The sequence below is a fragment of the Tachyglossus aculeatus genome, chromosome 4 (genome assembly GCF_015852505.1).
Source record: "Tachyglossus aculeatus isolate mTacAcu1 chromosome 4, mTacAcu1.pri, whole genome shotgun sequence".
NCBI classification, from domain to species: domain Eukaryota; kingdom Metazoa; phylum Chordata; class Mammalia; order Monotremata; family Tachyglossidae; genus Tachyglossus; species Tachyglossus aculeatus.
The window spans coordinates 76849087-76863404 of NC_052069.1; the positions used below are offsets into that span (position 1 = coordinate 76849087).

The 14318-nt window shown below is 41.4% G+C and overlaps 1 protein-coding gene across 2 annotated transcripts in view; it reads left to right on the forward strand.

Annotated features, from left to right (window-relative positions):
* ANGPT1 (angiopoietin 1) overlaps positions 1–14318 on the forward strand; it is a 265372-nt gene that overhangs the window by 172354 nt on the left and 78700 nt on the right. For both annotated transcript variants that reach the window (XM_038744581.1, XM_038744582.1), the window contains one exon: positions 8449–8681. In XM_038744581.1, coding sequence (XP_038600509.1) covers positions 8449–8681 — 233 coding nt within the window. The remainder of the gene's footprint in view (positions 1–8448; positions 8682–14318) is intronic.

A 14318-nucleotide genomic window follows, 5' to 3' on the forward strand; every position in this document is an offset into this window, starting at 1 on the left:
GGGGGTGCAGTTTTCCTAAGAGGCTAACAATGTTGCCTAGTGGATAAAGCACAGAACTGGGAGCCAGAGGGCCTGGGTTCTAATCCCAGCTTCACCACTTAGGGGCTGAGTGATTTTGGTCAAGTCACTTGACTTATGTGTGCTTCAGTTCCCTCAACCGCAAAAAGGGGATTCAATGTCTGTTGTTCCTCCTACTTAGACTGTGAGCCCCATGTGGGACAGGGACTGCGTCCAACCTGATTAACTTGTAGCTACCCCAGCACTTAGAACAGTGCTTGACACAGCAGCTTGGCGTAGTGCATGAGCCTGGGAGTCAGAAGGTCATGGGCTCTAATTCCAACTCTGCCACTTGTTGCCGTGTGACCTTGGGCAAGTCATTTCATTTCTCTGAGCCTCAGTTACCTCATAAAATGAGGATCGAGACTGTGAGCCCCACATGGGACAGAAACTTTGTCCTGCCCAATTTGCTTGTATCCACTCCAATGCTTAGTACAGTGCCTGGCACATAGTAAGTGCTTAACAAATACCGCAATTGTTATTATGACTTAACAAACACCATAAAAACCCATGTTTGGTTAGATGACAAATTTAACTGGGTGCCCTATCAGTTCTACAAGTCTCTAGTGGAAGTATTGAATTATTATGACCAATCATTGGTGCCACCTCCTTCTACCAGTAAAATGATGTTAAGGGAATGTTAGGGGATGCTAGGGGATGCACAGTGGCTTAGTGGAAAGAGCACAGGATTGGGAGTCAGGGGTCTTGAGTTCTAATCCCACCTCTGCCACTTGTCAGCTGTATGACTTTGGGCAAGTCACTTCACTTCTCTGGGCCTCAGTTACCTCATCTGTAAAATGGGGATTAAGACTGTGAGCCCCAAGTGGGACAACCTGAGAACCTTGTACCTACTCCAGCCCTTAGAACAGTACTTTGTACTTAGTAAGCACTTAAGAAATGCCATCATTATCATTATTATTACTTGGCACATAGTAAGCGCTTAAATATCATTATCATCATCATGCAATCTGCCACTGACCTGGCACCAGGCCCCATGAGTCTCCAGGTAGGCATAATGGAGGCATGGGTATGGTCCCACTGGTTTGAGCACTGATAAATGAATAAGATGAATGAACAGTTACTGTAGTTCTCCACAGCCCTGGGGGTTGCCCCTGCCCTGGACCACTGCTGGCCCCAGAGCTATGTATTTTTTTGGGGGGGGTTATTTGGTTTGTATTTTAAAGAAACAAACATGAAGCTTCTCATTTCATCTCCTCTGCCCACCTTGGGGCCCAGGCCAAAGTGCCTAGGACTCTGGTGAGGAGCTGCAGGGGGTTTCCTGCTTTTCCCATTCCAGCTGCCACTCTGGAGCCCCAGCTGATGAGTGGGGAGGTGGATCTTGTACAGCATAAACCCTTCCGAGGAGCTGGGACAGCGGAGGAAAACACACATTCTTCCCAGTGGATAGTGTACATCCCCCAGTCTGCTATCCCGTAGTTCCTCCCTCCCAAGCCTCACAGGAAGTCCCACCTCCTCCTTTACCCAAACTGCCCCTGATCAGAAGATTGGGCAACTGTACTTTACCTTTATGAAGACAGCCTAACAGGAGGTGCTATAAACCAATTGTTTATCAGATTCTCTTTAAGAATTTCGCCTGATTAATGTGATGTAGCACAGTATGTGCCAATCCATCCAGGAACCTCCAAGTCTCTTGATTGATTGATTGAAAACTTCAGAGCAGGGCTTCTTCCATTAGATCAACAGCAGAGCTTATGGTTGTAATTTGGAATATTTCATAGACAATATTTCCACTTCATTTATGAGCATAAACAAAACCAGCCTTGGGACATATCCCTGGGAAAACACCACTATTTACATTTATCCATCCTGCACAGTGGTTATTCCTACTCTTTGTTTCCTATCCATGACAAAGAATTCCCTCCAAATTAGTGATTTCTGGGGTTTTTTTTAATGTCTTTGGTGTGGAACCTAGTCAGAGATCTTTTTAAAATATAAATACATTATGTTTTCTGGTTTCCCACTATTCCATTATTTGCTGATCCCTTAAAAGAACTCCAGCAGATTAGCAAGACATGAATTCCCTTTATGTAAATCATTTCCCTTTTACAGAAATCAGAATGGCCCCACTCAGTTTGGGGGACTCTCTCCAAGATACTTGAACTCTCCCATCACGGCCCCTCACCCAGTGTCAGCCTTCCCCAGGGACTCTCCATAGTGAGAGGACAGGACTGGGAAATTCCAAAATGTATCTGCGAGTCAGAAAGACATGCTAGCTAGGAGGAGGAGTTAGGAAGAGTTCTAAAACCCTGCTACTTTGGTAAAAGTCTTACTAATGCAAATTTTCCCCTTGAAGAATTTTTTTCCAAATATATTCTTGCCCCTTATAGACAAAGCCATTAAACTACCAAGATTTTGCTTCTTCATATATCTCTTTGAGCCTTTGCAATCAATGCTGAAAACACCTTTCTTTTCTGATATGCCAAATGAGAGCCTTTGGAAATCTGAAAGCATCCAATATTAAATGGGTGAAAAAATAACAACAAAGAAATTAGCATCTCAGTGATGCTAATTCAGCTGCTATTTTTCAGTTGAGATTTTCTCTTTTCAACTATGAGTCCATATGGCACCCATTTTCCCCTTTCATGTTTAATACAGTGCTATGGATACTCCATTCCCCAAACTTGGCAAATAATAACTAACATTAATAACTCCACCAGAAAGTCCACTGAAGAGCAGATTATCCCATACTTAAGCCAATTGAAAGGCCAGAGGTCATCATATTTCAGGAAAAGATTTGTTACTTTCTATTTTCATTTTCTAGGATATCATTTTAGATTGGAGAGAGGAACTGGTCTGAATTTAATTTTGCACTTAGATCTGCACCCTTTATTCACCCCATCCTCAGGCCTATAGCACTTTTTTTAACGGTACTTTGTTAATCGCTTATTGTATGCCAACCATTGTACTTAGCACTGGGATAGATACAGGATGATCAGGTAATAATGATAATAATGGCATTTATTAAGCACTATGTGCAAAGCACTGTTGTAAGCACTGGGGAGGTTACAAGTTGATCAGGTTGTCCCTCGGGGGACTCACAGTCTTCATCCCCATTTTGCAGATGAGGTAACTGAGGCACAGAGAAGTTAAGTGACTTGCCCAAAGTCACACAGCTGACAAAGTCACACAGCTGGGATTTGAACCCATGACCTCTGACTCCAAAGTCCGTGCTCTTTCCACTGAGATACGCTGCTTCTCTGGTAGGTAGGACACAGTCCATGACACACATGGCACTCACAGCTATAACCCCCAGTTTAAGATGGTAACAGAAACAGAGAAGTTGTGAGTTGCCTAAGGTCACACAGCAGACAAATGGCAGAGCCTGGATTAGAATCCAGATTCTCAGACTCCCAGCCCCCTGCTCTTTCTACTAGGCCAAACTGCTTCTCACGTCTCGTGAACATATCCATATTTATTTATATTAATGTCTGTCTCCCCCTCCAGACTGTTAGCTCCTCGTGTGCAGGGAATGAGTCTGTCAACTTTGTTATACTCTTCTAAGTTTTTAGTACAGTTCTCTGCACACAGTAAATGGTAAATGCATGCCTTTGATTGATTGTAATCATTACATATCAATCATTTGTGGCCAAAGCTTTCGTGATTTAATCAAATATTGTGCTCCCCTTAAAAGGTGAAGGAAATGCAATTATGCAGACGTTTTGCCACTGACATTTTATCTATAAATAAGAATGAAATAATACTAAACATATATAATTCAGCCTAAATGGGTTCAGTTCTACTCCTTTGTTTGTAAATTAGTGTATTTTAGTAGCACCTCCTATTGCATAAGTAGTAGTTTGGCTAATGACAGCAGTTTTGGCATGTATTTCGCTTTTGGTTTAATCATTCAGTTGTAAAAATCTTTTTCTGAGGTGAGCAGGGTGGAGTATTCCCTGGGTCAAATCAGTCTTATAGCCACTCTTAACACTTATAGGTTTATACAAATGAATATATATATACACATGCATATACATATATACATTTATACACACATATATTTATACATATATATATATATCATGAGGATGTGTTTAAATATATATGTATGTAAATATATATATTAAATTCTACCTTCTGTTATCTATTCTGACATTTACCCCTGACATATTCATTGTACTTCATGGCTGATCCATGTCCTTTTTACTGCTCCCACCATTTGTAAACATTTTACTGTGTGTGCAGGAAATGCATGTTTTATTTATACTTTCCCGAGGTCTTAGTATATTGCTTTAGTAGAGAGTACAGACATAGTTCATCAAGCATTGTGGACTTGTGTAACCAGCATGGGCCTGGGAGTCAGAGGACCTGGGTTCTAATCCTGACTCGGCCATTTGTCTGCTGTGAGACCTTGGACAATTCATTTTAATGGGGACAATGGGTAAAGATGAAGGAAAATCTATAATATAATAATTATGGTATTTGTTAAGTGCTTACTATGTGCCAAGCACTGTTCTAAGCGCTGCGGTAAATACAAGGTAATCGGATTACCCATGTGGGGCTCACAGTCTCAATCTCCATTTTACAGATGAGGTAACTGAGGCCCAAAGAAGTTGTGACTTGCCAAAGGTTATACAGCAGACAAGTGGTGAAACCGGAATTAGAACCCATGACCTCTGACTCCCAAGCCTGTGCTCTTGCCACTAGACCATGCTGCATCTCTATGGTGATTAAGATTGTGAGCCCCAGATGGGGCATGGACTGTGTCCAACCTATCTTGTATTTTCCCCAGCATTTAGAATAGTGTCTGGCACATGGTAAGTGCTTAATGAATACAAAAAAAAAAATTATGTGCTCAATAAATACCTCTGACTGTTTGATCGAACCTCTTCAGAGCCAACTTTGTAAGCCTCTGCATGTTGACAATAGCTTGTACTTGGGTGGGCAGAGAAAATAGTGTTCTTAATAAAGAGGGGGCATTTCTGATACAAAACCCTAACTTCCCAGGTCTTTTAAGGTCTCCTTTGGGGCCTTTTACCTATTAGATGAATTGCTGAGCTTCTCCTTCTCCAAAGTAGGGTAGTGAGAGAACTCTGCTCTGTGGCATTTGAATGACATCTTGAAAACTACAAACTTCTTGTCCCTTCTGAAAGTCCACGCACATCCCTGTAGGTGGCTAGTGTATAAAGGCACTCCACAAAACTTGAAACATTTTCATTTCTAGGCAATTGCCAGGACCCAAGTGTGTTTCTGCTTACTATGTGCCTTTTTTAACAGTAATTGTGGTATTTGTTAAGCACTTACTATGTTTCAGGCACTGAACTAAGTGTAAGGGTGGATACAATCAAATTGGATGGGACAAAGTCCCTGCCCCATGTGGGGCTCAAAGTCTCAATCCCCATTTTACTGGTGAGGTAACTGAGGCACAGAGAAGTGAAGTGTTTTGCCCGAGGTCACAAAGCAGAAAGGGGTGGAGCTGGATTTAGAACCTATGACCTTCTGACTCTCAGGCCTGTGCTGTAGCCACTATATCATGTATTCATGGAGGCTTCCCATGAATTCTGAGGGAAAGAAGATGACATTTTAAGAACCCAGAGCCGTGATCTCTAAGGCTTTCTCTGTGCCAAGTAATGTGCTGGGCATTGGAGCAGATACAAGATAATGAGGTCAGAGAGATCACTAGGGAGCATTAATGCTTGACAATCAAATCAGTATATTTGGAGCTGTGTATCACTAGGCCTATTTCAGGCCCATCCCTGGATCGGCTAATCTACCTGATTGAGTAGATAATATTACAAACTGTCCCTTCCACCCTAAGTCCTTTGGACTCTGCTATCACCCTGAGGAACTTTGGGAGGGCTTCCTGTGTAGAACAGGCCAGCAATATGGGGTAAGGAGAGAAGCATATGTTAATCACGTGGTGTCCTGAGCTAACTAAGGGCAGGCATGAGTTGGCAATCCAATGCTAAAACCACCTGATGTCACCACATCGCCTCAATATATTGTTTTCAGTAGTATCCTCTCTAGACTGTAAGCAGCATGTGGGCAGGGAACATGTCTACCAACTCTGTTGTGTTGTACTCTCCCAAGTGTTAATTCAGTGCGCTGTACACAGTACTCGGTAAATGCAATTAATTGATTGACTGAAAGAATTCCAAAGTCCTTTGTAAGTCTGTGCCATCTTTGTGCCATTAGCTGCTCTTTGGGTTTCTTTTATAAATCACTTCAGAGTTCTTGTTTGGCATTATCCAACTCATACCTCACAGAAGTAGGGGTAGGAAACATCTAAAAATAGGTGAATGCTTGCTAGGGTTGCTAGGGTTATGCTAAGAATTGGGTTCTTCTGACTGTAAGCTCATGGGCAGTGAATGTGCCTGCTATATTGTTCTATTGTACTCTCTCAAGTGCTTAGTACAGTGCTCTGCATACAGTAAGTGCTCAATAAATACGACTGGCTGACTGACTGAATGAAGAACTCCCTAGGAAATATTGTAAAATGGACAGGCTCAGCAGGAGTGAATGAGAGAGGCAAAGTCCATAGCAAGTACTGACACCACTGCATGTTTTTTGCACTGTATGTAACCCATAAATAGTTCTTGCACACACAAATCCTCTGCGTGCTCTTCAGAATGTACTGCACCCATGCCTTGCTACTCACTCAGTGTACATTTGCCTCAACAGGACCATGACTAGAAGGGAAAGGGAGTGTGAGTGGCACCATGAAAACCACAAGCACTTTTGTCAATTCTTTCATGCATGCAGGTTCTCAGTCCCCAAGTCTTTCTTCTCAAACTAAGCCTCAACCACTATTTAGGACAAGAAATCCAATTTCAGAAGCAGCAGCTCTTTGAAACCCAGAATCAGGCAGACAGTACTGTCTAGTGAATAGACTGCAAGACCAAGCTTCAAATATCACGTTTTCTCTTCCCACCTCATTCCACAGTGTACACCTAAACACATTCAGATCATTAAGCCAGTTAATCAGTTTTTGTTTGCCTATCTCACCAGGCATTGTGAACGTTAATTAGTGTAGTTCCTGTTTTGAGGACTCTGAGGAATAAAACTAAAGCCTCACAATCATTAATTTGCATTTTATTGGTTTCATGTTTGAACAGATGTTTATTCAAGGTTGTAAACTCCTTCAGTAAATTGTCAGGTCTTCCACTAGGTTGTAAACTCCTTGAAAGTAGGGATAGTGACTACCTACTATGTTGCATTATACTCTGCCAAGTGCAGGGACAGCGTGGCTCCATGGGAAGAGCACGGGCTTCGGAGTCAGAGGTCATGGGTTCAAATCCCAGCTCTGCCAACTGTCAGCTGTGTGACTTTGGGCAAGTCACTTAACTTCTCTGTGCCTCAGTTACCTCATCTGTAAAATGGGGATTAAAGATGATGATAATGATGGCATTTATTAAGCACTTACTATGTGCAAAGCACTGTTCTAAGCACTGGGGCGGTTACAAGCTGATCAGGGTGTCCCACGGGAGGCTCACAGTCTTTATCCCCATTATACAGGTGAGGGAACTGAGGCACAGAGAAGTTAAGTGACTTGCCCAAAGTCACACAGCTGACAAGTGGCGGAGCTGGGAATTGAACCCATGACCTCTGACTCCAAAGCCTGGGCTCTTTTCCACTGAGCCATGCTGCTGTGAGCCCCCTGTGCGACAACCTGATCACCTTGTAACCTCCCCAGTGCTTAGAACAGTGCTTTGCACATAGTAAGCACTTAATAAATGCCATTATTATTATTATTGTGCATGTAGTAAATGCTCAATAAATACCATTCATTGATTGAACCATGATGATTTGGAAACTATTGTTTCTGTCAGACCAAATTGCTGAGCAAATGTTCCACTAGACTGTAATCATTATTTGAACAGTAGCTTGAACTATCCATCCCTTATTAGCTACTGCACTAGCCCCCATAATAACTATCTGATTAGGAAAGCCCTGACTCAAGAGCAATTCAAGTGAGATGTGTTGAACACTGAGTCCCTGAAGACTTCAATTATATTCCACCCAGTCTATACATTAGAGTTTGTTGCTTTAAAAATAAAAATAATTTTCATAATGGCATCTCTAATCTAATTATCTAATCTAGCAAAATGTAGCAGGATTAAGAAGCTCACCTCCGAAAATGAATGTACAGCAGTAAATAATGCAGAGCAGCATGGCTTAGTGGATAGAGCACAGGCCTGGAAGTCAGAAGGACCTGGGTTCTAATTCCAGCTTCGCCACTTATCTTTTGTGTGGCTTTAGGCAACTCACTTCATTTCTCTGTGCCTCAGTTGCCTCATCTGTAAAGATATGTCTGCTTGTATCCACCCCAGAGCTTAGTACAGTGCCTGACGTATTATGTGCTTAACAAATACAACAGTTATTATTATTAATAATAAAAGTAGTATTATTAATGCATTTCCACCTTTTCTATAGTTTGCTAGAGCATAAAATCATGGAAATGGAAGGGAGACACAAGGAAGAGCTGATCACTCTGAAGGAGGAGAAACAGAATCTGCAAGGTTTAGTTTTCCGGCAAACTAACATAATCCAGGAGTTGGAAAAGCAGTTGAACAGGGCAACGAACAACAACAGTGCTCTTCAGAAGCAACAGCTGGAGTTGATGGACACAGTCCACAGCCTTGTTAACCTGTGTACTAAAGATGGCGGTAAGACATTGCTCTTCATTTGTGTTTTTCCAAATTTAGGGCTTCTTGCAAAAGTCAAATGAGGGAGGCTGGCGACAGACCATGGGTTTGGGATTCAGGAGAACTCAGTTCTAATCCCAGCTCCAGGACTGTCCTGTTCGGCAAGTTGTTTAAACACTCTGTGAAATGGAGATAGGATTCCTTTTTACCCATCTCATAACTCCTGAGCTCCAGTTGGGACTAGGGCAATGTCTGATCTGATTATCGCAGTACTTAATACACAGCTCAGCACATAAGAAACACCTAATAAATACCCAAAATAAAAGATTCTAAGGTAACACAGACCTCTGAATTGACCATGAGGAAAATAAGTGGCAAGATGATATGGACATAGGATCGAGGGAGTAAATGGAACTTCCACATTTTGAAAAACAGTACCAATATTGTTTGATTTTACTGTGTGGACCTGGTACTTTATATAATGGTCTCCCTAGAGCTATGCATATTTCTTTTAAGTTCATTTCACTGTGACTTGTAAAATACGCTAGGCTGCCATGATTCAACATTGACAGGCAAAGATTTACCTAACAAGAAGAAAACAATTTGGCAGTGGAAAAGACCTAATTTCTTTGATGTATTACCCCAGGCTAGCTTAACTCCCTTATTTCCTGCTTCCTCTGATTTCCCCTTCTCATCTCCGGTTGCCTGGCCTCCAATTCACAGGTGGGCTAAAGTTTATTCAGGCTCTGGCTAAGCCACCGACATGCTGAGAACACAAAGGGGAAGGGATAGACCATGCTTAGAGATAGATGTGTGGTCCTGGGAGATTGACTTCCCTTTGACTCTTGGAACTGAGTTAAGTCTTCATTCTCATTTGGGCTGAAAACTTATAATTAAGCTTTTAAATAGGGAAAACCTTTCAGATGTCCATGAATTTCACATGCATGAACACACAGTGAAAAACTGGTTATCTGAACAATTTGGGATCAAGACTAGGAATCAGAAGTTATGACAACTTAATAAAATGGAGAGTAATTAACTTAGCTGACTTTTCCCCAATTTGCTTAGTTAATATACACAGGTTTACAGATAAAAAATGTTTAATTTATAAGGTTTCTTACAACCAAGTGTTTGTCCTTTCTGAGTGATTTGTGCAGAGATACTATTGTAAATATTTTTTTTTCTCATGCTAATGAGAGCAAAGTGAATGTGCTAGCAGCGACCAATTATGGACCTTCACTCAAGCTAAAGAAGCTTTATGGCCCTATACATACAAACCCTATCACTGAATACTGCAGATGCAACCACACTGAGGTCCTCAGTAGGGACTAAAGGGGAATCTTAAACAGATGGTAAAGGCACATCAATGAACATCTGAACATGTTTTACTACCATTAAAGAGGGAGCTCTTCAAAGTATAGCAAACCAACCAAAATGTCAAGATCTGACATGAGCTTTGATTTGGTGGAAGTAACTTGCCCAGTTAAAGCCATAGAAAATGGTTAAAAACACCATGATCTCAGAGTATTTGTGCAGAAAGCTACAAATACAGAAAGGACTTGATTCTCATATGACTTCAGATGAACCACAAGGATTCAAAGATGTCACCATAACCACCATCTTCAAGAAGGTAGGAAGTAAGCGAACTGGAAACTACTGGAGCACCTCAGGGACTTCTCAGTAATTTGATTTGCCAGAAAGATTCTAGAGTCAGCTATGGACTAATTTTTTTTAGTGTTATTTGTTAAGCACTTACTATGTGTCAAGCACTATTCTAGGCTGGGGTACATACAATTAGAACAGTACCTGTCCCACAAGGGGTTCACGGTCTAATTAGGAGGGAGAACAGGTTTTGAATCCCCATTTTACAGATAAGGAAATTGAGGCACAGAGAAGTTAAGTGATTTACCAAAGGTCACACATTGCAAGCAGTTGGAAGAGATGGAATTAGAACTCAGGTCCTCTGACTCTCAGTTCCGTGCTCTTTCCACTAGGCCATATTGTTCCTTGTATTCTATGGGTATTCCACATGGCTTCAGACTAAACCAGAGATAAGATAATCTTGGTGGCAGAGTAGAGCTAGAAAAAATGCAGAGATGTCACCTCATCCCTCTTGGCAGATACACCTCTATGCTCGTCTCCTTCACCAGATGTCATATGTCTCCTTGTCAAGATGGTAGTAGCTGTGTTGCATTGTGGACAGAGATTTGGAACTCTCCCAAGTATGGGTTTGAATCAGTTACTCTACCCCAGAAATGGCCCTTCATGACAGGAAGAGGGATCAGGAAAAGAGAGGTAATAATAATAATGATGGTATTTAATGTGCCAAGCACTGTTCTAAGCACTGGGGTAGATATAAGGTAATCGGTTGTCCCACATGGGGCTCACAGTCTTAATCCCCATTTCACAGATGAGGTAACCGAGGCACAGAGAAGTTAAGTGACTTGTCCAAAGTCAAACAGCTGACAAGAGGCAGTCGGAATTAGAACCCATGACCTCTGACTCCCAGGCTCATGCTCTTTCCACTGACACACTGCTTCTCATGTAAATATCTGTGGGTCCTTCAGGGGTACAAGAAGTCATAGAGTTTCAAAAAACCATCAGCTTTTCAACAAAGATGTTTATAGGGTCTACCACCATTCCTTTTAGAAACTTGGTTTCAGATCTTTATCAAAGACCCCTTATCTGATCCACCAGGATAAATCCAACATCACCAACAAGCCAAATACACAAGATGAGTATTTTCAAAGTTTGAACATCTCACCTATTTCAATTTAGTATTAAAATACTTTCTGATATTATGAAGTGTGCTTTTCCTCATTTCCCTTCAGAATAAAGTTTGTTAATGAATAAATTAGAAAGCTAAAAGGAGTAACATGTGTGCCTAGTCACTTTTCTCTTATGTCATCTAAAAGATGAAATAGAGAATAGCGTTCCCAACTATTAGCTTGGGACAGTTGCAGTGATATGGACCATTTGGTCATTATGTCTAGTGGTGGAGCCCTTTGTCAGAAGAAATGAGCCATTTGCTTCTTTTTTTTTTCTGGGGAGTAGTTTGGCTCTGCTTTCAGAAATGTCTGACATGTGTAAAGAATTTACCTCCCTTGTCTGCTGAATTTTTGAGGTAAATCATTCAGTCAATGAATAAGGTACTTTGACCTTATGCAGGTCCCTTGGATGAGGAATGGCCGTCACATCCCAGCAAGTGATTTGAGGAAATGAAACATTTTTGAATGGCACACCCATGAACATCAGATAATTTTTTTTACAGCATTTTCCTTGGCTGGATTACATTTGTAATGTAAATGTTACCAGGAGATGAAAAAAGCCAAAGAAAAATACAGGTCATCATCTGCTCTATTCTATTAAAAAGCCAGCTCCCTCCCCTCCGCCAAAAAACTTGTTTAAAAGCTATCTCTAATTCTCCCTCTGTATTCTAAGGCTATCATTCTTCCCCTGGGTGTTCTGGAAAAAATCTAATAGCCAACAGGAAAATCAGTTGCTTGTTTTTATAAATGGCAAACTTTTTTCTGGTGACCCTTCCTTCTGCCTTTAGTGGAATTATGGTTCCTGTAAAGTAGATTAATTTCATCACGGGTGGTCAGACTAATATTCACACACACCCCACCACGTCCACCACCCCAAAAGATTTGAAAATACAATCCTCTAACTCTAGGCCAAGTCACTTTTTTTTTTTTTTGGTTTTTATTTTCTTGGGGAAAAATGAAAAACAGTGGTCAATTTCCCTTTGGTATTGTGTTTTCTTTTTCTTTTTTCCTCCACATTTGAGGGAACAAAATTAAGTGACTTTATCAGGTGGAAAGGGAAATAAATAAGATGACCACGAGCAGCCCTGGTCTTATGGACATTCCATATAGGTTTGGATAAAACCCAGAAGTTAGGACATTTCCCAGTTTAATCCAAACCCAAGTCAAACTGAGAGAAACAGATGCTGAATTATCCTTTTGCCAATTGGTATTTTTCTACAGGGCTGGGAAGAGGGAGGTTATGTGTTTGCAGAGGATGTCACTGCACTAAAATGATGATGCTTTATAAATGTTGAGACAACAGATATTAATCATGAGCTGTTGAAGAGTGCAGGAAAAGCTTATTTTTGGTTGATTATCAAGTAATACCTCATTCATTCATTCAATCATTTATTGAGCACTTACGGGGGGAAGAGCACTGTACTAAGCGCTTGGGAAGTACAAGTCAGCAACATAGACAGTCCCTACCCAACAACAGGCTCACAGTCTAGAGGGGGGAGACAGACAACAAAACAAAACATGTGTTCAGGTGTCAAGTCATCAGAACAAATAGAATTAAAGCTAAATGCACATCATTAACAAAATAAATAGAATAGTAAATATGTACAAGTAAATAGAGTAATAAATATGTACAAACGTATTCAGGTGCTGTGGGGAGGGGAAGGAGGTAGGGCGGGAGGGATGGGGAGGAGGAGAGGAAAAAGGGGGCTCAGTCTGGGAAGGCCTCTTGGAGGACGATAGTTATTCAATCCCTATTTTTCAGAAGAGGAAACAAAGGCACAGAGTAGTCATTGATTTGCCAAAGGTCACACAGCAGCTAGGTGGAAGACCTGAAATTAGCACCCAGTTCTCCTGACTCTCTGGCCCATGATAAGACACACTGCTTTGTAATTTTAGACTCACATTTCCAGGTCTTGAATACTTTGGAAATCAGGGAAGAAAATCATCATCATCATCATCAATCGTATTTATTGAGCGCTTACTATGTGCAGAGCACTGTACTAAGCGCTTGGGAAGTACAAATTGGCAACATATAGAGACAGTCCCTACCCAACAGTGGGCTCACAGTCTAAAATGGGGAGACAGAGAACAAAACGAAACATACTAATAAAATAAATAGAATAGATATGTACAAGTAGAATAAATAGAGTAATAAATATGTACAAACATATATACATATATACAGGTGCTGTGGGGAAGGGAAGGAGGCAAATAATGGATTTATACATAAATCCATCCATTTAGTGGAGAGAGAATGAGCCTGGTAGACAGAAGGCCCTGGATTCTAACCCTGTTTCCACCCCTTGTCCGCTGTATGACCTGGGGCCATTCGCTTACCTTCTCTGTGCCTCAGTTACCTCATCTGTAAATTGGGGATTTTGACTGAAAGCACCATGTTGGGCATGGACTGTATCCAACCTGATGAGCTTGTATCCACCCCAGTAAGAATTTAACAATATCATATAACAAACAACGAAAATAAAACGCACATATGCACCAAGCTGATTCCATTTGACGACATATCTGCATTCCCACTCGTACACACACAAACACAAGCATATCTCATCTAGTCCTTTCCTAAAGTATCGCTCAGCCTACACCTATCCTCTCCTCAATCTCCCCTCAGGACAAGTTGTGTCTTTTCACAAGCAACAAAAACTCACGATCAGCTTGAAGGCTCCCTGCTGTATGACTGCACATCACCCCCTTTCCATCGTTAATCACGTGTTCTCAGCTCTCAAAGCAACTTTCTAGCAGTTACTCGCGATCGACTCTCCCGTTTCCATCCTATCCCTAACCCCGTCTCTTATTGGCTCAAAATCAGATAAAGCACAGTTCTTTCCTAATTCTGAGCACTGCTAAAATCCCCCTCTCCCCTAATCAGCTTCCC